The sequence below is a fragment of the Gopherus evgoodei genome, chromosome 1, assembly GCF_007399415.2.
Source record: "Gopherus evgoodei ecotype Sinaloan lineage chromosome 1, rGopEvg1_v1.p, whole genome shotgun sequence".
Taxonomy (NCBI): domain Eukaryota; kingdom Metazoa; phylum Chordata; order Testudines; family Testudinidae; genus Gopherus; species Gopherus evgoodei.
This window is the reverse complement of record NC_044322.1, coordinates 110,611,504-110,635,215: the sequence shown is the minus strand read 5'-3', so window position 1 is coordinate 110,635,215 and position 23,712 is coordinate 110,611,504. Positions and strand designations below refer to the sequence as shown.

At 40.8% G+C, this 23,712-nt stretch overlaps 2 protein-coding genes across 5 annotated transcripts in view; one reads left to right on the top strand and one right to left on the bottom strand.

Annotated features, from left to right (window-relative positions):
* The window catches only part of TMCO3 (transmembrane and coiled-coil domains 3), a 72,497-nt gene extending 69,704 nt beyond the window's left edge, over positions 1-2,793 (bottom strand). For 2 of the 4 annotated variants that reach the window (XR_004001213.1, XR_004001212.1), the window contains exon 1: positions 2,507-2,793. The gene's annotated coding sequence lies outside the window, so the exon portion shown is untranslated. The remainder of the gene's footprint in view (positions 1-2,506) is intronic. The other 2 variants (XM_030569052.1, XM_030569041.1) reach the window with 1 other exon arrangement.
* Positions 2,794-2,873: 80 nt separating this feature from the next.
* Positions 2,874-23,712, top strand: part of DCUN1D2 (defective in cullin neddylation 1 domain containing 2) — a 59,631-nt gene continuing 38,792 nt past the window's right edge. Inside the window, 4 exon segments of the mRNA XM_030569073.1 lie at positions 2,874-3,137; positions 6,497-6,713; positions 10,109-10,277; positions 19,745-19,875. Of these exon segments, the coding sequence (XP_030424933.1) occupies positions 3,135-3,137; positions 6,497-6,713; positions 10,109-10,277; positions 19,745-19,875 (520 nt within the window). The 5' untranslated portion in view covers positions 2,874-3,134.

The window sequence follows — 23,712 nt, the reverse complement described above, 5'->3', positions numbered from 1 at the left end:
ATACTGAGACACCAATATTTTAAGGCATATGAAAAAAGGAGCATTGCCTTAAATTCAAATATTTAATTAATCAATTATAATGTCTTAATTGTAGCATATAGTGCGGAATTTAGTCACTAGTTTTATTTGAATGTAGGTAATGAAAGATTAGGGTAGGACAGAGAAGACCCTCTACAGTGCCGAGAAGATCCTATACCAATCCAGCCAAAATTATAATAAGCAACTGTTGATGTTCAGTCAAGAACATAAGAACAACCATACTGGAAACAGTCCAGCTAGTCCAGTATCCTGTCTCCAGCAGTGGCCATGTTTAGTCAATGGGACAACTCACACTAGTAAAATTAAACACATGCGTAAGTGTTTACAACGGCAGGGCCTAAGTTGTCCATATGGGAATGAACAGCAGAAATCATCCCATTAAGGAATGTGAATTTCTGAAGAGACAAAGCTATCAAGTCTCACTAATTCTGGAGGAGACTAGGGTGTGTTACGGGGATAGGTAGAGTAACAAACTGTCTCACTGGGAACAGATTTTAAACCAGTGTTTGGGGAGGATTTGGCTGGTTTTCTTATAAATCTATTTCTGCACCAGTGTGAAGAGGATAACTTTTCCCTTCTGGATATATCTGAAAAAGATTTTGCCATGTCCTACTATCATAACATATTCCCAGATTTGGACCTTAGCGTCCAAAATATGGGGGTTAGCATGAAAACCTCCAAGCTTAATTACCAGCTTGGACCTAGTAAAGCTGCCACCACCCAAAAAATTAGAGTGTTTTGGGGCACTCTGGTCCCCCCAAAACCCTTCCCTGGAGACCCCAAGACCCAAATTCCTTGAGTCTCACAACAAAGGGGAATAAACCATTTCCCTTCCCTTCTCCCTTCCAGGTGTTCCCTCCCTGGGTTCCTGGAGAGATACACAGAAGCAAGCTCCGTGAGTTTAAACAGGAGGGACGCCACCCTCCCTGTTTCCAGTCCTGGAAACACAAGTACTTCTCTCTTCACCCAGAGGGTATGCAAAGTCAGGCTAGTAAATCTAACACACACAGATTTTCCCCCTGACTTCTTCCTCCCACCAATTCCCTGGTGAGCTTCAGACTCAATTCCCTGGAGTTCCTCACTAAAGAAAAACTCCAACAGGTCTTAAAAGAAAGCTTTATATAAAAAGAAAGAAAAAAATACATAAAAATGGTGTCTCTGTGTTCAGGTGACAAATACAGGGTCAATTGCTTAAAAGAAATATGAATAAACAGCCTTATCCACAAAGAATACAATTTAACACATTCCAGCAACTACACACATGTAAATACAAAAAAAAACAAACCTATCTTTGTACTTACAACTTGGAAACAGAAGATTAGAAAAGCAGGAGGCAGAAAAATCCTCTCATAGCCGAGAGATTACAGGCAGAAGACAAAAAATGAAGAACTCAGACACAAACTTCCCTCCACCCAGATTTGAAAAAGTCTTATTTCCTGATTGGTCCTCTGGTCAGGTGTTTCAGGTTACTCCTTTCCAGGTAAAAGAACATTAACCCTTAGCTATCTGTTTATGACACCTACACAGTTTCTCTCTCTCTCTCTCTAGAGATAAGGAAAGGAGCAAAAGTTTGTGGTTTTCCATTACAACAGTGGTCTCTAACCTTTTTCCCAAGATCACTTTTTGAATGTAAGGACAACCCAAGATCTACCCCGCCCTTTCACCAAAACCTCACCCTGCTCACTCCATCTCCCCCACCCTCACTCACTTTCACCAGGCTAGGGTAGGGATTTAGGGTTCAGGAGGAGGTGCAGGCTCTGGGCTGGGACCAAGGGGTTCACAGTGTGGAAGGGGGCTAGGACAGAGTGTTGGGGTGCAGGAAGGCGTAGGGGGCGGTGGCTCTGGGAGGGGGTTCAGGGCTGGAGCAGGGGGTTGGGGTGCAGGAGGAGGTGAGGGGTGCAAGCTCTGGGAAGGGGTCAGGGCTGGGGCAGGGGCTTGGGTGCAGGAGATAGTTCGAGGTGCTGGCTCCAGGAGCGGGGATCAGGGCTGGGGTGCGGCCTCCCGCCAGGCAGCACTTACCTCGGGGGGCGGGAGGGGAAGCTGTGCACCTCAGAGTCTCTCGGGAGGATGTGTGTCGGGGGCGGGGGAGCTGTGCTGTGCGTGTCACGGTCTCTCGGGGTGGGGGAGCTGTGCTGTCTCTCTGACGGTGTCTCTGGGGCAGAGGGGAGCTGTGCTGTGCGCGGCTCACGGCCTCTGCGGGGCGGGGGGCTGACCCGGGACGGGAGGGGCGGCGAGGGGAACACGGGCTGTGCGGTCGGAGTCTCTCCAGAGCGGGATGCCCCCACTTGGCCGGCTGCGCCCATCGGCCTGTCCCGGCCCAGCAGCGCCGCTTTTCGCTGTCACTTGCGAGGGGCTCGGCCCGGGGCCCGGTCAGGGCAGGGAACCCGCCCGCAGCTGTAGGATCCGGGTCACCCCCCTTCCGCCCTCCCGGCGCAGGAGTAACCGGCCCGGCCCGGCCCGCTCCTACCTCAGGGCGGCGGCCGGGTTGGGGCGAGGTGGCCGCTTCAGGCTCCGGCTGCCGCTACCTCCATCCGTCCGGCTCACCAGCAGCGGGAGGAGCCGCAGGCGAGGCCAGCCCAGAGGGGGCGGCCGCTCCCAGGGAGCCGGGGTGGTGCCGCGTGCCGTTATCCCTGCTCCTATTGGGCGCCCGACTCAACAGCCCCAACAGCCCCTGGTGAGAAATGACAACACCGCCAGCTGCCAAGACGCTACCTTCCTTAGTGCCGGTTGCTCAGTGCAGATGCGGCTCCTTTAAGCGCAATGTCACATGGGATTTGTAGTTCCTAGCTCGCAGTGCCTTCTGGGAAATGTAGTCCCGACTCGCCGGCGCAGTGCATTGTCCGTAACAGTCTGGGCTCGACGGCCCGGTGCATCATGGGAGATGTAGTCCCCTGTACCCCTCCAGTCGGGCGCCGACTTCCCAGTGCCTGTGGCGCGGCGACGAGGCGGGGACTGCCGCTCCCAGAGAGGCGGCCGGGGCCCAGGGCCCGCTTGCCGGCGCCGCTCAGCGATAGGTGGCTGAGGAGAACCGGTGCGCGCCTGCGCAGGAGGCGGCGGCGCTGGGCAGTGAAGTTGGTCAAAGCGCCGGGGATAAGATGGTAGGTGGGAGAATGCCCCCCCGTCTCCCCATCCCAGCGCCGCGGCCCTGGCCAGGCCAGCGCGGAGCCGTGTTTCCTGTTGCCGGGGTCGGCGAAGGGAAGGTCACCGGGCGGGGGGCCGGAGGGAGAAGGACGCAGAGCGCGGGGAGGGAGGGCCCCGCCAGGGCCGGGGGGGGTAGTGAGGGTCCCGGGGAACTGGGGGCGGAGCGAGGCTGTGGGTATTTTGAGAGCTGAGCCTGGGAGCAGCGGCATGTACTTGCCCTTTTTTGGGCTTTGGGCTTCCAGGGCAGGAGGCTGGAGCCGAGTCCCTCCCTCCCCCTGTCCCGGTATCCGTCTTTTTTGGGGGGTGGGGCCCGCCCCGGCCGCCGCCCCCAGCGGAGCTGGGCTGCAGAGGTGTCGGGGGTTGGGAGTTTGCAGGGCCCTGGGAAGCAGCGAGGAGCTCCCTGTTGGAGGTGGGGCGGGGAGGGAGCACTTAAGTCGGCTTATGGGGTGTGTTGCGTTTGTGCTGCACGTGTCTGTGCTGGGCTTGGGGAAGGTGGTTTAGGGAGCTCCAGAGGAGCTAAAACAATCACTTGGAGTGGTTCGTTCACCCTCGTTCCTCACGGACTTGCTCGGTGGTGTTGTTTTGTAAGGAAAGAAAGTTAGACGAGAACGAAAAATCATCCGTGATATGTAAACCCTCTTTCAGCCCTAACTGAAATCACAACCGTGACTCCATAAATCGTTGTCAAAGAAGGGTATTGCCACTTTCCTCAGGAGAGGCTCCAGTAGTTGAGCTGGCAAGTTTTCTTCTAGCCCACCATAGTCCCCAGAGAGAGTCAGCCTAGCCGGTACAAATCCACTGCACTGGGAAACAGTCCTATCAGGATAATAGCAAAGCTTAAATTGTATTTGGGCACCTAGATGTGACTATGATTGGCAAAATAGAAATGCATATATAGATTGTTATTGGAATAAATATTTGACTGAATATAAGGGAAATATATGTTCATGCAAAAGAAAGCATGTTTATGTCCCACTGAGCAACATTCCAAGGCCATCCCTACTGTGCAAGTACATAATTGGAAAGCCCAGAAAAGTAACAGGAGTTTACAATTAATTGAAAGGTGATCAAAACTATTTTGAAAGAGTCCAAATTAGGCCTCATCTTGCAACATCTGTTTTAAATAGGTGACATGTTTTAACAATTTTTAGAATTTTGGCAGTGATGTGGCAGATTATATTTTTCAAGTCAGAGTACATAAAGTATTTCACCTCATTTGACCTATTACAAAATATACATACTATGTTGCAATCATTTAGAAAGAAGCCATGCTAGAAAAAATGATTTCTATGTATCTTTTTTAAAAATAAAAAATCTGTATGTATGTAATTTAAATAGGACTTAAAACTGTGTTTTGAAGAACAATTCTGCATTGGCAGAGAGGTGAAGTGAATGATCTTCTTTTCCATTTCTGTCCTTTTGAAGCAGAAAAGAGACAGGTTACTTGAAGTTCGTAGACCTTATATATATGACATAACTTTTAGTTTGCAGTGTTGTAGCCATGTTGTCCCAGGATATTAGACACACAAGATGGGTAAGGTAATATTTTTTTTATTGGACCAACTTCTAGTGATGAAAGCTTGTATCTTTCACCACCAGAAGTTGGTCTAATAAAAGATATTACCTCACCCACATTGTCTCTAACAACCATGACAACTAAAAGTTCTTTCACAGATTCCTGTTGTGAAGTCACCCAACACTAAATTAATTGTAACTAGAAAGACTCTTGTTTAAATGTACAAGATTTTATTGTAGAACTATTTCTTATATTTCTACTTCAAGGAAAATTTAGGATTTTTAAAAATATAAATAGATGTACACAGTATCTCCAGTATGGAAAAAACAAAGATAATTTAACATTTCCTTTGAAAATTCAATTGCATTTATTTCTGTGGCTATAAAGTTGTTCCCATTTTATGAATATTCTTTTCTGTATTTTTTCAATATGTAGAAAATAAGTTTATGAAGGAAAGAACAAAGTTTCTATCTTGTGCATATGATGCACTTCTTGTCTTATCATCTGCAATAATCTTTTAATGATATGACTATATGTAGAATGTGTAAAAGAGATAAAAGATGTATGTATATTTAAACTGTAGTGTCACATTGAACATGAAACAGTGATGTGCAGTAGAATATGTTTTATAAAAGCTTGTTCATCAGGTATTAGCAAGTCAATGCGTCACTTTACACTGTTGTTAAATACTAGGGCGAGCAAATTATGAAGTGTTTACCCAGATAACTTAGTTATCTACCAGAAACATAACTTGTACTAACTAGGATGAGTAAAAGAGATGTATTGAAACTCAAAGAGAGTTTGATTTTTTTAAAAGTTACTTTATATACAGCAGAGAATAATGGTAAAACACATTGGTAGCAGATTTTTGCTCTCTTTCAAACCTCTTTCCCCCAACTCCTATATTCTCCAGAAGTATCCCCTGGGAACGTAGATCTATGGTTTGCCGCAGCTCATTGCCATCAAGAAAAACATTTCATGGTTCCTATAAATCCTATTTTCTACTGAATAAAAGTAACCGATGTAATTGGTTAAAATGAACATCTCTTCTATTGTCAGAACATATTAAAGCTTTTGATTAGTTTTACAAAAACTTTTTGTAAACTTATACTATTGAGTGAATCTCTTGGTTGGCTTCTTTATCAATTTTATTTTCTTTTGACCTCACTTTTTCTGAAAGCAACGGTGAACAAGTTCCCAGTGGTAAAATTGAAAAGCGCTTTGTAACTTTAACTGCCTTAAATAATCAACTGGAAAACACTATTGTTCACTAGCACTAGAAATTAATTAGGAAAAATCTTAAGTCAACTGTTAAACTTTTCAGATATTCCTCAAGGCCTTTATTTACAGAATCTCTGATTTTTTTGTATGACTCATACCTTTGAAATGTATTTTATCATTAATGGTAGACTTATTTTCAGCAAATAGACCCAAATGTCATAACAGTAGTATTTTAGAGTTTTTAACCAAATAATTCTGAATTTAATGGGAAATACCTGGAGATCAAACAATTCGTACAAAACAATTGTGTGTACGTGAGCAGGAACACAAATTTGAATTTATTGTTGCCAGAATATTTGCTACTAAAATGTACATACAGATGCTGTCATTTCAGTTTCCAGAAGTGCTGTCTTTTTAACTGCAGAAGAGCAAGGCTTTGTCTTCCTTTAATTCTGAAGTGAAACTTGTCACACACCAAGAAAACTAAACCCCTTTAGAAGATAGGCACTAGTAGTAGAATGCTGAAACAAACTTCTGGATTAGCTTCATTGGCTTTCCTGCTTCTTTTGCATCCCAAAGCATAAGCTTAAATCGTCTCAGAAGGACAAGGTCCGCCAGTTTATGGCATTTACCCAGGCTGGTGAAAGGACTGCTATATATTGCTTAATGCAGAATGAGTGGAAACTAGAAGTGGCAACAGACAACTACTTCCAGAACCCAGACTTGTACTACAAAGAATCCATGAAAAATTCAGTAGACAGAAAGAAATTAGAACAATTGTATAACAGGTACAAAGGTAAGGATCAGTCTTTTAACTTTTTCATTTTAATTATGTTTCTACTTTACTTTTTTGCCACTGATAACATCTTTTAAGACTGCTAAAGCAATATCCTACTTTTAATTTTCGATTTGTGTGTACCTGTAATAGGTTTTCTGGAATGTAAAGCTCTTTTTTTCTTCTTCTTGCATGTCTTATGTTCACTATGGAAATCCAAAATTTTGTTTTATAAAGTATAAATCACCTTAACCATAGGAAGGACTGCATATGAAGTTAGAAAAAAATGGACAAAAATCAGTTACTTATGGACTTGACCATGGCTGTGTACAAGCACATTATGCATAGTATTTGATCTCTTGTCCATGAAGTCTGTTAAGGAATTTTGGTATGTGATGTTACGTTGCATGGTAAAATTATGACCGTAATTTCTCTATTAAATGTTCAAGTATAGTTGAGATAAAAGGGGGTAGTCTTTTATTTTAAAACACAAGAACGCTTTCAGCCACAAGAAAGGGTCTGATAACACTATCAAGCAAGGAAACTCAGAATTAAGGTTGAAACTCCATCCTTAATTTACCCTTTGTGCTTGCATATTACATCATAAATGATATGCCAGATCACCTGCTGTTTAGATATGCTAGGAAAAACATACTCACAAGGAAGTGAATTAAAGGTGGAGTTGTGTTTTATTTTCCATTTCTTTTTTTATTTTATGGTAGTGTTTAAAAGAAGAGGAAAAATAAAAGGGGAAAAAATGGCCATGGAAGTGTAAGAATTGACGTGATCCAGTGTAAGAGCTCCTTTTGAAATGTTAATATTTTATATTAATGCATGTAAATGTTTATTAAATAGAATGAAGCAGCTCTGAATCATTACTATCTGTTGCTTAAATCTAAATCTTCATCTAGACATTTCTTGAAATGGCTATTTGACCAGACTTTTGTCTAGTCTGAATCCTTTTTAAACCTACTATATGGTTATGATTTTTGCCAGAATTGCTTTGCATGTACATTAGTCTCTTTCTTATTAATAACTACACTATTTTGAAGGTTTTAAACACCATAAAGGCTTGTTCCATATTACAGACAGATGATCTTCAAAATTTCATTTTAAAAATATAAGGTTGCATTGAGTTGTAGGAGCACAGAAATTGAGGCAAAACTGGAACATTTGTGTGTACTTGTAGAAGTTTACTAAACCACTTACTTGGTTTAATTTTGCTTTTATTTATATTGGTCTTTTTTCTTGGCTTTTGTTTGTCAATTTTAAAGGAAGCAAATATATAAATTCTGAACTGTTACCTATACTTGAATACTGAAGGAATTTTATGAATCTTATTTATCTTTCATTATTTGTGCTGCTTACTTTTCTATTTCATTTCAGTTTGTTGAAAGAAAATATTCTAGTCAATTTTGTTGTTTACATGCATCAGCACAATATTGCAACGTTGTTAGGACTGAAAAGGCTGTAAGGACATCTAAACAAATTTTCAGATAAATTAATAAGGGGAAAAATTCATCATGAAAGCATTTCTATTCACATTAGTATTTTTAAACATCTTTTATTTTTTTTGTGTTAAACAGAAACTAAACTTTGTACCTTAGGTGCCTGGCCAGGGTTTCTTTTTAAGCCCGTAGAAAGGTTTTGTTTATAGAACCTAAAGAAAAATGTGTAGATGGCATCATGTTTGAAATGTGAGATGACACATCTTTCATTGTCCAACTATACTATCCTTTCCTACTTGTTTTTTGCTTATTTAATGAATAACATCCAAATCAGATCAATGCATGTTCATTTTTATTATTCCCTCAGTTGCCCAGATATTGTGAATAATAACACTAAGAGTGGGATCTTGTCTTCTTTGAAGCCAGTGGGAGTTTTACCATTGACTTCACTGGAGACAAAATTTCACTGCAAATATTATAAGAATAATTTTAAAATTTAATAAATCAAGATATTCTCTTGGAGCCTGATTCTTACAACACACTAGATAGCTTTACTCTTTCCTCCAACACTTAGTTCCATCGATTTCAATGGAATTACACCCGGGAGAAAGATAAACAAGTAGTAACTGCTGCATCAAGTCCTTATTTAATTATTGGCTACTTTTAATCTTTAGTCATTCAGAAACCTCTGGGAAACCAAAGTGATGCTAAAATGAAGCTGCATATTAAGGCCCTGATCTTGCAGTCTGATCAGATTGCAGGATCAGGGTCTAATAAAGGCCTGAACAGTTGAAGTCTATACCAGTTAGTTATCCAAAATATCAAACTTAAAAGAATATTTTCAGTTGCATTTTAACTGTAGCTGTAATATAATAAGCTGTTGTAATTAAAGAAAGACTTATGACTTGTTGCATCTAAATTTGGGGAAAACAGTTCTGTATTTTGAGTAGTACATGTTGTATATGAAAAATAGAAGGGTAACTTTGAAGATACTACTTGTGTGTGTAACCATAGTACATTTTTAAGAGAATCCTGCATTATAGTGTAATTGGTATTCTGTAGCAAAATAAAATAGCTGACAGGCCTGTATAATACAGTAACTGCTTCTTTTTAATCATTTCTTAGGGTCAGACTAATTAAAAATCCAATATAATTTTGATGCAGGATTTGTTTGAGGGTTTTGTTTGAGGTTTTTTGTTAGATTTAGTTCTCCATATTAAATGTTTATAATTATGGTTGTGACATAAACTGACACTGGCAATTACAGTGTGTGGTTCTATCCTAAGCGGTAACCGCTTATTATTAAACAGTTATGTATGTCACAGTGGTGCTGAATGGCCTCATCCAGGTTGAGGCCTGCTGTGATAGGCACTAAATAAACATTGTGTCTCATTGATTTGGTCACTCTGCAAGTATTGAAAATAAACAAACCAAAAAAAATCCCTCACTTCCAGCCTCCCAAATTAACCCTGGGCTCTGAAATTTAAGTTCTTCCCTTTTCATATATCACTACCAGGAAAAAGAATCTGTAGCTAAATTTGGTTTTTTTCCTTCACCTGTTGTAGGGTTCTAACCAGTAAATGCCTTATCGACTTGTACATTTTATAGCAGTCTGGGTATAATCAATTTCAGTATTTCCTCCCTACAGTTAGGCAGTTCCACCTATTGTTTTTGTGGGTCTTTCACACAGCAATGGGGAGAAGGAAAAAATATCTAAGGGGTAATCATTTTTAAAAATAATTTAAAAAACTCACAAAAATTGGCTGAGGGTCTTTGGAAGATAAACCTTTTAACTCACTTTTTGAAATAGACTAGATTTCAAATTGCTGTCCTAATTAAGAATGAATATATTTGAGAAGTACTCATACAATAGCTTCTGTACTGCAGCATATCAAAACTGTTCAGATCATTAGTCTATAGGAAAGTTTTTAATATGTTTTGTAATACTTCTTATATTTTTGACTGCAGACCCACAGGATGAAAATAAAATTGGTATTGATGGAATCCAGCAGTTTTGTGATGATTTAAGCCTGGACCCTGCCAGTATCAGCGTCTTGGTCATAGCATGGAAGTTCAGGGCAGCCACTCAATGTGAATTCAGTAAAAAGGAATTTGTAGATGGCATGACAGAGTTGGGGTGAGTGTTTCAGTTTTCTGTATAGTTCAAAACTTTTTAGGGCCTAAGCCAACTCCCACTGAAGTCAATGGAAAGCTGGATCAAACGTCAAGCTTTTTAAAACTTTCCAGGGATTTGCTCCGCGCTACCCTTAATTTAGACTGAATTGACTTACTATCCAGTCTCCACTTCTCCAGTCTACATTCTCCCTGTCACCTTCTTCTAAGTTTGTTTGTGCATTTTTGTTCACTTGTTCTGGGTATTTATCTTAATAATGTCTTTTCACATCTCATCTTAAGTCTAATTTGTCTGCTTGGCCATTTCCTCACTCACTATAGCTAGCAGGAAAATACTTCTATATTTCAGCTTCCTCTTATCTTTTCTTTCACCATATGTCTTTCCCGATTATTTGTATGATAGTTGCTGTACCCAGTTCTATGAAGTGTTTTCTCTTTATTACACCTTTATGGACCATGAATCCCAGAAGTTAGTATTTTTGCTAGAATGCTGCAATAGCAACATTCTGAACATCTGCTAATGGTCTAATTAGATTAAAATAAATATTTCCATGATATTAAACTTAAGAACTCCAGCTGTAGTTATTTGTATAAGGTAGCACCTAGGAATCCCAGTCATGGACCAGAGCCCCATTGTGGTAGGCACAGCACAAACACATAATAAAAAGACAGTACCTGTCTCCAGAGAGCTTACAGCGTAAGCAAAATGTAATCAGAAACAGAGGTGAAATGGCTTGCTGAAGATTACATAGCATATCATTGGCATGGCTGGGAATAGAATCCAGGTCTTTTGACTCCCAATTCAGTGACCTTTACACTATACTATATTGCCACTCCAATTAGGTAAATTTGTTATGTAGTCTGAAAAATGATTTTGTGAAAAGTGTTATGGTGTGGTTCCATATTCATTTTTTACTCAGTGGCTTCCATTGCCGATTTGCTCAAATTGCAAATTTAAAAGATTTGTCTCATTAAACCTGGAATTTTAAGTTGAGCTGTATTCCTGCAGTTTCCCTCAGCGCTACTAGTAACTGTTTTCATTTCAGAAGCATCTATCACTGTAGTAGCTGAATGTTCCAGTGGGATGAAATTTTTGCAACTCAAATTTAGCTGACCATTTTGAAGATAAATAAGCTACAGTAGACTCCAGCTCATGCTTTCATTACTGTGTTGCCTCTGCAAAGCTAAATGTAGTAAAATAAGCAACGAGTTTTAGGAAGCCACACTTCTGAATGTGACTATAGCTCATTTGTATAATGTGTGCTTCTGAGTTTTACCAAAATTTCACTGAAGCATTATGCACTTTTTCTTGATTTCCTTTCCCATAATTACTGACTTAGATAGTGATGGCAGTAGTGATCCTTTCTAATTAGCCTGCTCTGCCTGTTTGATTGATTTTAGGGATGCCCAGTAATGGAAGTGAATAGTTCAGGAGTTGAAATCTCATTTCTGTTAACTTTTGTTTAAATCCCCTTATTATTGATTGAAACTATGAACCCCCAGCCTGGGAGAAAGAGAAGAGCTACTGAACACACTTCTTCTTACCTCTCCCCTTTCAAGTTAGTTGGGCTTATGCAAAGCCATTACAGACATAGAACCTAGGTCTCCAACATGACAAAATCCAGTCTTATTCACTGCCTTTCAGAGTGACTAAATCAGTTTTCGTTATCCTATCAGTAACTGCTATACACCACGTGCCTCCCAGAACCAATGATAGAATCCAGGATTCACGTGACCACTTTACCACCAATTTTGTACTTTGAAAACTATGATTTGTAAACTATGATGTGAATTGCCAAAATAGACATTTCACATTTCAGTAATTTGTTATGCATTTTGCTTGTGTCACCCATTGGTCAGTGTGTATGTTGACTTGTGGATGCAAGTCTGTGACAACTCTGAGAGCCCAGCTCTTTAACACAAGCATGCTTTTAGTTCTGAAGGTCATCTGTTCAATGCCTGGTTTTGGGCAAGATGGCAGCCATGAACCATCACCCTTTCAAGTTCACAAAAATGTGTGCCCAGGCTTCCAACTGGCACTTTAATGCAAAACTTTAACATTGACTTCAGTAGGACAAAGGCAAAATAATTTCCCAAATGCATAGAATGTGTGATAGTCAGATGTTTTAATCTGTTGATATAAAAGCATATGAGGTCACTGTTAAGGCTTTGTGTTGAGTGCATATTTGATGAAGTAGGGGGTATGTATTGCTTTTGGCTGTCAGTTGAAAAGTGGAAGTGAAAGCCTTAGAGAAACTGTTGTAGCAATGTGAAGGTGGGAAAGAATGTGTACAATTTTTCCATTTTTCTAAGCAGGAAGGATTGATTTAAATCAGAACTATTTAAATCTGCAAGTAGGAACCTTGGTTTAAATAATCTATTTTAATTGTGTTTTGCATTTTTACTTCAGTTATTTTCTTAAAGAAAGGTTTATTCTTATAGGTTGGTAACCATTAAAACAAGTTGATTTGGAATGAAATAGAGCCTTTTCACTAAATTTGTTCTGCTTTTTGCTAACCAGGAAGATACACTATGTCTGTGCACATTTATTTAAGCAGTTGCATAGCTTAACTTGCATTTTTTCAGTTTCTTAAAGTTCCCTTTTTTATTCTGTTGGAAAACGATGAATGATATATTTGTTGTTTACCTGATGATGATTAATTTTTTTACTTGTGATTTGTCTAAGCCTCTATTTGGATGGATACTCAAATTCAATTAAAATGCACAAAAACAGGATTTAAAAAAAAAATAAAACTACCTTCAATGTGCTAGGTCAGTGGGTTTTCAAACTTTTTTTCTGGCTACCAGGTTGAAGAAAATTGTTGATGCTCATGACCCAATGGGGATGAGGGGCTCAGGGCTGGGGCAGAGGGTTAGGGTGTGGGGTGGGGCTGGGAATGAGGGGTTCAGGGTGTGGGAAGGGGTCCTGGGCTAGAGTAGGGGGTAAGGATGCAGGAGGGGTTTCGGGCTCTGGGCTGGGGGTGCAGGCTCTGGAGCAGGGCTGGGGATGAGGAGTTTGGGGTGCAGGAAGGGGCACCAGGTTTTGGGGGGCTCAGGACTGGTGCAGGGGATTGGAGCATGAAGTTACCTCAGGCAGCTCCCAGTCAGCAGAGCAGCGGGGGTGCTAAGGGAGGCTGCCTGCCTGTCCTGGCACTGCAAACTGCGCTGTGTCCGGCTCCTAGGCAGAGGCGCAGAAGCAGCTCCACATGGCTCCCACCGGCTGGCGCTGCCCCCCTCCCCTCCCAGTTCCCATTGGCCAGTTTTTGGGGCAGGGGCAGAACACAGAGCCCTATGCTGCCACCTGGCCTAGAAGCCGGAACTACTGCTGGCTGCTTCCAGGGTACAGTGTGGTGTCAGAAGAGTTAGGAACTAGCCTGCCCTAACCGGGCAGCACTGCCAATTGAATTTTTAACAGCCCGGTCAGCGTTGCTGACCAGAGCCACCGTGATCTAGTGCCTTACATTCCACAACCCAGTACTGCATCGCCACCTGCAGTTTGAAAAACCACTGTGCTAGATACATAGCTTTTTTCTTATCAGACATGTTTTGCATTTAAAATATACTGATTTATTAAAGAAGGGAAGTATTGTCTGTAGTTAATGAATTGAACTGATTGATTGATTCTGGCCACTATGTCCTTCAAAATTTTAGAACTAGTAGACCTCATCCTCTTACATGTAGCTTTTATTCATAGATTGGAAGAGGATAGCAAGCTTTCCTTCTTTTTCAACTCCCAATTGGTTTCTCAACTTTAAATGAACTTCTCATTGAACTGAACTAGGTGAATAAACTGAAATAGAGAAAATGTACTCTCTGCACTTGCAAATAGGCTACTGCTGTCAAAAGCTAGTTTAGCACTTCAGCAAACTCTGATTCCAGAGGCTTAGCCCATGACTTCCACCAATTCAGTGGACTGACTTTCTTTAAAATATGGCAGCAATAATGCACTGCTTAATATTATTTTTGTATTTAATGTAAATGATTTTAATAATTTGTAATAAGGTTAGGCCTTAACATAAGTTATCTGTTTTAAATGGTTTACTTAAAAAAAACTATATGTAATTTAAACAAAAAAATCTGATTTTTTTTGGTAACTAATTTGTATCCATCCTACTTTTAAGGTTTTGTATGGGTGGGGTTTATCTTACTGCAGCCTTAGCTGTCTCTAAATGTTTGTTTGCTAATTGTGCAGTACATAAGCTCCATCTTTCTAGATGTTCTCTGTACTGGTCATTTTAGTATCCTGAGAACCTGTGAGAGATGAGGTATCTGGGGTTGAAGTTAGGGCAACAGTAGTGGAAATGGTTAGAGCCCTGCAAAACCACAGGTATCCACTTTATATCTGTGGACCATTTCTGCAGATAGTGTGAATGTGGATACAAATTTTGTATCCACGCAGGGCTCTGACAGTAAGAGCCAGGCGGGCAGCTATGAGGACCACCTGCCCTGGGTAGGAGGTCTGGGGGGGTGGGGGTGGGGACACTGGGCAGGGACGCTGCTTGGACCCCATGCCCAGGGCAGGTAAAGGGTCCACCGTGGCTCCCCACAGCTGCCTGCCTGGCTCTTAACATGACTGGGTCGCGCCTCCAAGCTGCCGTAGCCAGAGCCGGGTTGGGGAAAGCCGTACTGGCAGCCGTGGGGAGCTGGGTCTCCACCTGCCCTGGGTGGTGGGGCTGGACACTGGGCAGCGGGTTGCTCGAGCCCGCCAGCCATGCAAACGCCTGTTCTTGCTTTCAGGTGACATTTTAAACAAGTAGTGGTCAGCAGCAGTGGTCCTGCAAATTGTAATCAAACTTGTTTGTCTGAGCGATTGTCTGAAGTAGGACTTAGTGGACTTCTAGGCTCTAAAGTTTTACATTACATTCAAAAATAATAGTTATTTTCTGTATATAATTCTACATTTGTAAGTTCAACTTTCCTGATAAGATTGCACTACGGTACTTGAAAAATTGAATTGAAAAATACTATTATTTTTGTTACAGTGCAAATATTTGAAATAAAAATAAAGTGAACACTGAACACTTTCTATTCTGTGTTGTAATTGAAATCAATATATTTGAAAATGTAGAAAAAATCCAAAAACATTTAAATAAATGGTATTATATTATTATTATAACAGAGCGATTAATCACTTGACTGCCCCCCCCCACACACACCTGTTCCATGGAAAAGATATATCAAATACATTCTTCTCATGTTGACTGATCCACTCCCAGAAGGGTCACACTGAGTTCCACTAATTGAGATTTGTTGTAGAGGTGCGTGAAGAGCTTTGACCTGTGACTTGACCCCATATTCTTGTTGCTAATAAAATTTAGGTTGGTTTGAGGTTGTTGTGCTGCAGGAAGATACTAATAAGGTGCCAACTTCTATAAAACAAGAGTGTTTATTAGGCCCCTGCTCAAGAAACCATTTGTTGCTTGTGATCTCATCAGTTCCTAACCTCTTTCTAAGCTTTCCTTTTTGGGTAAGGAATGGATGTGGAAAAAAGGGAATGAAAAAACTTTGATGTCATATGAAGTCCTCTTATTTATTTTATCCCTTTCATTCTTGCTTTTGGCTAGAGATTGATAGGATAATTGCTTGATCATCTAACATGGGGCAGCAGTAGGTGTTCATGCTGATTCTTTTTAAACCTGCCAGCAGACTGTAATGGTTTCACCTCTTCCTGGTGGTATTGCTCTTCTGCACTCAAGAGCTGTTTTAGACAGAATTCTGCTCAACACATATGTGAGGCTGTTTGTGTGTAGGTGACCAATAGTCTCATTGTCTGGCCATTGATAAGCTGATCATAGGTAGTTTGACACCTTTCTTGTTGAACCCAGGTGCTGCAGTCTCTCTGCTTTCCAAACAGCAGGCATAGATTAGGATTTAGATGAAAGGAAAATGATTGAGGCTTGATCTGGAGTATGTAAAAGCAGCAAAGAATCCTGTGGCACCTTATAGACTAACAGAAGTTTTGGAGCATGAGCTTTCGTGGGTGAATACCCACTTCCTCAGATGCATGTAGTGGAAATTTCCAGGGGCAGGTATATATATGCTAGCAAGCAAGCTAGAGATAACAAGGTCAGTTCAATCAGGGAGGATGAGGCCCTGTTCTAGCAGTTGAGGTGTGAAAACCAAGAGAGGATCTGATCTGATCTGATCTGGAGTATGGCACCTGTCTCCATTTTTTTAGGGAGTTGACCTACCCTTCAGACAAGAAGTTCTTGATATAAAGAAGTGTTTGAATCTCTGATTGCTCATTATCAGAGTGAATTGGAAGTCAAAGATATTTTAGCTGCACTACATAAGACAGCTGTGACCATTTCTCCACGATGTGATCTTTGCCATGACTATCCACGTCTTTCACCTTCAAAATAGATTTCATCAATGTGCTCTAATAAAGTTATTCTTGAGGTTTCAGCTGATAAAAAAAAAAAAAGCTGCCTGCCTGCTGGCAATTTTAGCTAGAATAAATTTATTAAGGTGATTCTCTGAAAACTATATGGTTGCCAAGGGGAGGTGGAACCATGGGGAGAGGGTGGCGTGGAGGTAGAAGGTAGTGATGGCTAGTGCCTTGTTGTGTAATGTAGTATATGTGGGCCAAAAGTGTTAACATAACCCAGTTACTGTCCAACATTAAACAGTGTTAAACAAGATTTGGGGTTTGTTATACAGAGACCACAGCCTGTTTAGTAGCATGGCAAACACATCATTAAAAATCCTTTACACTTTCTATTAAAGATAAAAGAAAAAAGGAAAAAACAGTTCAAGCATTTTAAATCTAAAGTATTAAATAAGGCTTTCATTTTAACAGCATCTCTTTTTCCCTATCTCTTTAGCTGGAGAAAGCTTTTAGAAGGAAAACCCCTGTTGTTTAACAGTCTCTTAGAAGGTATCAAAGATGGTAATAACTATCCTTTTGGGGGAAAGAGAAGAGGTTAGTTGAGATGAGCTGGAGCTGTTGTTAGTCTGATCCTATTTCATCTCAGGTGGTGTTTGTCAGCTCTGTTGGCCCCAGCTGAATCCCAATGTCATTTGGGTCCCTATCTCTGACCTCCTCTGGTCAGAACATCTCTCAGGATCAGGATGACAAAGCATAGGATCTCAGAAGATGGTGGAGGTGGCAGCCATGGTAATGAAGCTTGCTCTAGTAGCCTGTTTTTCTCTATATAGTCTCATTCTTTAAGGACCCAGAAAAGGAATCATGGGCAATATAGCCTGTCCCATCATTTTGTCCACCAGTCAGACCTAATTTCTGACATACCAATTTTGGTTCACTTATTTCTGGTTCCACACTTTCTTGTTTATCAAGAATAATCTTAACGCAGTCCTTGAGTTATATCTGTAGCCTGTTTGTTTGGACTAATTCTCCCTGTCTCTCTTTCATACCTTTTCCCATCAGCATTTTTTGTTATAAGTTATCATGACATCTTCTGAACTCTCGTGTACTTTTTACATTGCGTTCTCAATTAAGGCAAATTTGTTGGCCAAATTATCAAAACAGTTCCCGCAATAGAAATGTTGTGGGGGATTATCTCTGTTTCTGTCCTTGCTCAGCTCTGCTTCCCCTCTGAGGGCATGGCTACACTCGAAACTCCAAAGCACTGCCGCGGGAGCACTTTGAAGTGCGAGTGTGGTCGCAGCGCTGGGAGAGAGCTCTCCTAGCGCTGCAGGTACCCTTCCTCCGCAAGGGGATTAGTTTACAGCGCTTGGAGTCACGCTTCCAGCGTTGGGGCACTGTTTACACCAGCGCTTTACAGCACTGAAACTTGCTGCACTCAGGGGGGTGTTTTTTCATACCCCTGAGCGAGAAAGTTACAGTGCTGTAAAGCGCCAGTATAGCCAAGGCCTGACTCTGCCCCATGCCATCAAGTTCCAGTTGCTCTCTCCCTATTGGCTGTTTGTTTGGGAGCTGAGAGTCAGTCAGATTCTGGCCACCCCCTCAGCTCAAGCAATAGCAGGGGGCAGGGCACACCTCCACCAGTGGAGCGGTAGTAATTGTGTGCATGCATGTGGAGGCAGAGGTGACGGCAGGACCCAGATAGGCTGGAGCAGTGCCCAGGATTGGGCTGGGGAGCCGGTAGGAGCCGGGGTGATCTCTTCGTCTCCTATTCCTCTGTTCCCCTCCCCTATTCAAGATGTGCTTCAACTCCTCTGTTCTTAATTTGTTTCCAGGTTCAATTCATAGTATTGGCTACATCCAGTAATCTGTCTTTTGGTTTGTGTCCTTGCTACCTGAGAAACCCTTATGCTTCCTATATGACACTGAGTCAGCTGAGGTCAAATTGGGTAATTTAGCTGGCAATGTCTCAATATTATTGTTTTTAAGCAGAAATATCTCAATTCTGAAATTTTCCTCCACCTTGGTCTGCCAATCCGGCTTTCAGGTCATGGTGGAGGACTCGTCTTTTTCCTGGTTTTTGATTAAGGAATGTGACAGTGTGGATGATTGAATTTAGTGGTTGAAAAGTCTTCTAAAGTTAACATTGGTCACAAGCTTAACATGTAGTACAAATTCCCATATGGTGTACATAGACTACGGTGTGTGGTTTCATAAAATTTAAAAACCTCACACTTAGTGGAACAGCAATAAATGTAATAAAGAAACAGTACATTACAATTCAATAGGATTGCAGTTAGTTATATTTAAGTTTTACTTGATTCTGGTGGTCCTTTTTAAGATAGAAGAGCGTTCATTAGTCCATCAGCTCAACCAGTTAAGAGAGTTTTCTGATCAGCTCTAATCTGCAGTCTGAGGTGTGCGCACACGCACGCATTCACATACCCATCAATTCACACACGTGTGCACAAATATACTCGCAAAAGTAGTCTTAAGTATTAACAACCACCAAGAAATAAAATAAACAGCAACTTGTAACTTACGATATCCACAGCAACACAGTTTGGGAAACTGTTACTTATTCCCATACATTACATCACTCTACAAGGGCATTTTGAGATCCAGTGGCTTGAAGCTGAAGATAGATAAATTCAGATGAGAAATAAGCTGTAAAATTTTTACAGTCAGGGTAATCAACCTTTGAAACAATTTACCTAGAGATGTGGGAGATTCTCCCTCACTTGGAGTCTTTAAACAAAGATGTGACATCTTTCTAAAAGCTGTGCTCTTAGCTCGACCAGCAGTTCTGGGCTGGATACAAGGATTATTGGGTGAGAATCTCTGCACTGTTTTGCAGGAGGTCAGTCTAGATGATGATGGTCCATTCTGCTATTGAAATCTATTGGGGAAAAAAGTCCCTAACTAAATGGCTCAATCTTACTCGTCTGTATACTTTTGGGGCTTGTATAGAACCACCTTTCTGCTTAGGGTCCTTAAATGTTTAGTAAAGTAAACCAAAGTAGTATTTTGTAATTGAATCTTACAATAATGTTACTCATTTGTGTTTTTATAATATTTATAAACTTCTTTTCTAAAATGATTTATGTATGGTTTATATACAAATAGTGTCATCTCTTCTGCGGCAGGTGTGACACCACAGACAAGCTGAAAGCTCTACTGCCAAGATTGGAACAGGAGCTAAAGGATCCAATAAAGTTCAAAGATTTTTATCAGTTTACCTTTACCTTTGCTAAAAACCCTGGACAAAAAGGTTTAGGTGAGTATAAAAACCAAGAAGAGAAGGGTAAAACAACAAGCTTGATTCATGTGCTTTCAATAATATAGTAGTCACTAGTTGCAAATGATGACTATAGTAAAGTTCACTTAATGATTTCTGTGCCTCCTTCCCCCCCATTTAATCTTTTTTTAATATTGCCTTGGGTGAGGTAAATTAGCTAGGTTTCCTAGCATGTTTGACATAATATCTACTCTATGAATTTAAATAAATTCAGTATATAGATGCACATGGCAAGAAGGTCCTTAGAAAAATTAACACAAACCTATAACTAGTATTAAAGGTGATACTTAGACTGTAAGCTGCTCTGGTGTGAATACCGTATTGTCTTCCTTGTTCTGTTCAGCACTAACTAAACTTCTGCTGCTCTATTCATCCCAGAGTGGAGGCAAACCCTTGGAAACCCCAGTATCCTGAACAAAAACTTTACACAAAGGTGAAAATTGTAGGCTGACACTAAAGTAGGCCTGCTTTGGTATCATATTTTATTTTGATCCAATTTGGCATAAAACGTAGGATCAGCTCCAAGTTAGTAGGTAGATATCAGCATACAGTTTTGCAGGGGTTGGCAACCTCTGGCTCGCAGCTCACCAGGGTAAGCAGTGTAGCAGGCTGGGCCAGTTTATTTACCTGCCGCGTCGGCAGGTTTGGCCCATCGCGGGTCCCACTAGCCGCGGTTCGCTGTCCAGGCCAATGGGGGCAGTGGAAAGTGGCGTGGGTGAGGGATGTGCTGGCCACGGCTTCCTGCCGCCCCCATTGGCCTGGGACAGCAAACTCGTTGGTCAGTGGGAGCTGCGATCGGCCAAACGTGCCGACGTGGCAGGTAAACAAACTGGCCTGGCCTGCCAGGGTGCTTACCCTGGCGAGCCGTGTGCCAGAGGTTGCTGACCCCTGCAGTATCGTTTTTCTACAGTTCTCTTAACAAGACTCTGACAGTTCATCCCAACCTATACCTTGCTGTTGCTGTCAGTATAACAACTGATATTCTTTACTCACTGCTTAATGCAGTACTGTAAATATATCTTTTCTCACTTGCTGTTTCCTTATGACATTTGTCAAGTCAAGGGTGTTTACCTAGTTCATAAGTAGAAAAAGTATCAAACCTTTGGTATTAAATAAATTCGTACGTTTTTGTCCAACAGATACTAAAGGAATTTATCCATGGAGCAGACAACAGCTTGTTAAAACCAGCTAACATGAGTGCTAACAAAACATTTATTATATTGTCATCAGTGTAACAATATTGTCATCATTCTCTTTTGCTATATGCACATTATTTGGGAGAAAGTAGTCACTTATTCCAGACACTTTAATTGTGTATCACTTTGAAATTGGTGTGGATGTTAACAGACATTTTTACTATGAAAAAGTAGCTTGAGGGGAAGGAGAGTGAAGATGGACAAGAATAGGAGGAAAAACTGTTTCAGACAATCTTGGCTGAGAGGTTTGTTCATTCTTTCCTTGATTTGACTTTTAGTGTCTGGTTCTTGCCTTCCTCACTGGCTTTGGAGGTTTTTTCAACTATGATGAGTTTTATCAGCTTTATTTTCCTTTAGGTATTGTCCCTCTCACCAAATATTTTTTTCTTGCCAGCATCACGTAGACAAGATACCATCATGCAGCTTAAGTGTCTGGCAAAGCTCTGCAGCCAGCATCTTATTGTGAGGGCTCCTAAGCAACTTGAATCAATCCACGTTAAAATTGACAGAGTAAAGCATTGGCTATGTGACTTTTAGTAGAGCTAAAGCTCAACAGTTAAAAGTTTATGTTCTAAAATGCATGAAGTCTTACACACCATGTATTAAAAATCATAGTGCTTTGAGACAGAGCAAAACTTATCAAACACAAGTTAAGTTTGCATAATATCTGACTTCTTGGAATCCCTAAAGAAAGAGTATATTACAAGCCACTTGCTGTTTCAGTTGGCTTAAATGCAAAAGAGGAACCAATATATTTAAAATATATTACAGAAGACATTTACCTAAATCTGTACCAAGAAATAGGAAAGGCACCACAATCAGAATTACAGCAATGGATATACTTGTGTATGTGGCACAAAAAAAAAGAATTGAGCAGTTTTCTAATACCCCAATTTATCTGGTCTGAGGAGAAAGGAGTTAGCTGCTGATCCTGGATAGGCTCATAGGTGTATGGTATCTCTCTGAAAAATGGTATTTTAGGAAAGGAACACCCGAATGTCTTGAAATACTTATGGGACAAAACTGAGAAGAGCAGAAAATGAAAATTAATCTAAAGAGGGCTTTAGAAACTGATGACTACATTGTTGCTAACTTGAGGTCTTGGGAACTTTAACAAGTCTGGTAATGCTTGATGTTACTTGAATTGGGTAGTGTTGGGTTTTTTGAAAGGTTGTAGGTTTTTTATATAGGTTTTTCAGCCTTTGGAAAGTTAACTTTTTTAGTATTTTTAAGAAAAGGATCAAATTCAGGCAGGTTTAAGCAGGTGTAATTCTTTTGATTTTAGTGGAGATACACCCACTTTCATCAGGTCTGAACTTGGTCCACTGTGGGTTTAATTGGGAGGAAGTCCAGAATCAGCATGTAAATTAGAATGCACACTCTTGTGTCTTTGTGAAAGTCAGTGAATTCCATGATGCCAAGTGCTTCAGACAAGCAGTAATCAAGAGTCAGACTAGCTTGCAAAGCAATTAATTGCTTTTTCTGTTAGTCTGTTATACCTTGGGGAAATTCTTATAGCTTGTCTTTGCTGCAGTGTTAGCTCGAGTTGTATCTTGAGTGTTGCTCCTAATCTTATTCCCCTGTATGCATATAAGTCTTGAGCTTGAGTTAAGTGGTTCTTTAAATTCAGCTAGCTGGCCCATCAGAGTTGAAGCTCGAGAGCTTATAATGTAGTGGGGACTCAGCTACTTTGTATTGTAGAGCTGTCAGTTTCTGAAAGAGACAGTTTTAAAGGCACAGCTGCAAACTGTCCTGATAGGAAGGAAAGATAGAGCCATAATGATCTCTTACTATTTTTCCTATCAGGAGCTCTTCAATGACTTGAAGATAAAAAAGGAATCCTACAAAAATGGAAACATGGACAAACTGTATTGATGAATACACAACAATAGTGTGAGTGTGTAGGGACAAAATCAGAAAGGTTAAGGCACCAAATGAGTAACACCTAGTAAGGGACATAAAAGGCAATAAGAAGAGGGTCTATAAATACATTAGGAGTAAGAGAGAGACAAAGGAAACCGTACGTCCACTACTTAGCGGGGAATGTGAGTTAATAATGGATGACATCAAGAAGGCTGAGGTGTTCAACATCTATTTTTGCTTCTGTCTTCACTAAAAAGGTTAATTGTGACCAGATATTCAACACCATTAACAATAAGAGTGAAAGAATAGATTAAGGAATATTTAGATAAGTTGGGTGTATTCAAGAACGCAGGGCCTGATGAAATTCATCATAGGGTACCTAAGAAACTAACTAAAGCAATCTCAGCACCATTAGCAATTATCTTCGAGAAGTCATGGAGGACCGGTGAGGTCCTGGAGGACTGAAGAAGGGCAGATATATAGAACCTATCCTTAAAAAGAGGAATAAAGAAGATCCAAGGAGTTATAAACTAATCAGCCTAACTTTAATACCTGGAAAGATACTGGGATAAATTTTACAAACTGACTGTTTAATATACCTAGAGGACAGTAGGGTATGATCAATAGCTAATATGGAATTGTCAGGAACAAATTATTCCTAACCAACCTAATTTCCTTCTTGGACAGAGATACTAGCTTAGTGGATGGGGGAAGCAGTGAATGTGAAATATCTTGATTTTAGTAAGGTGTTGACACA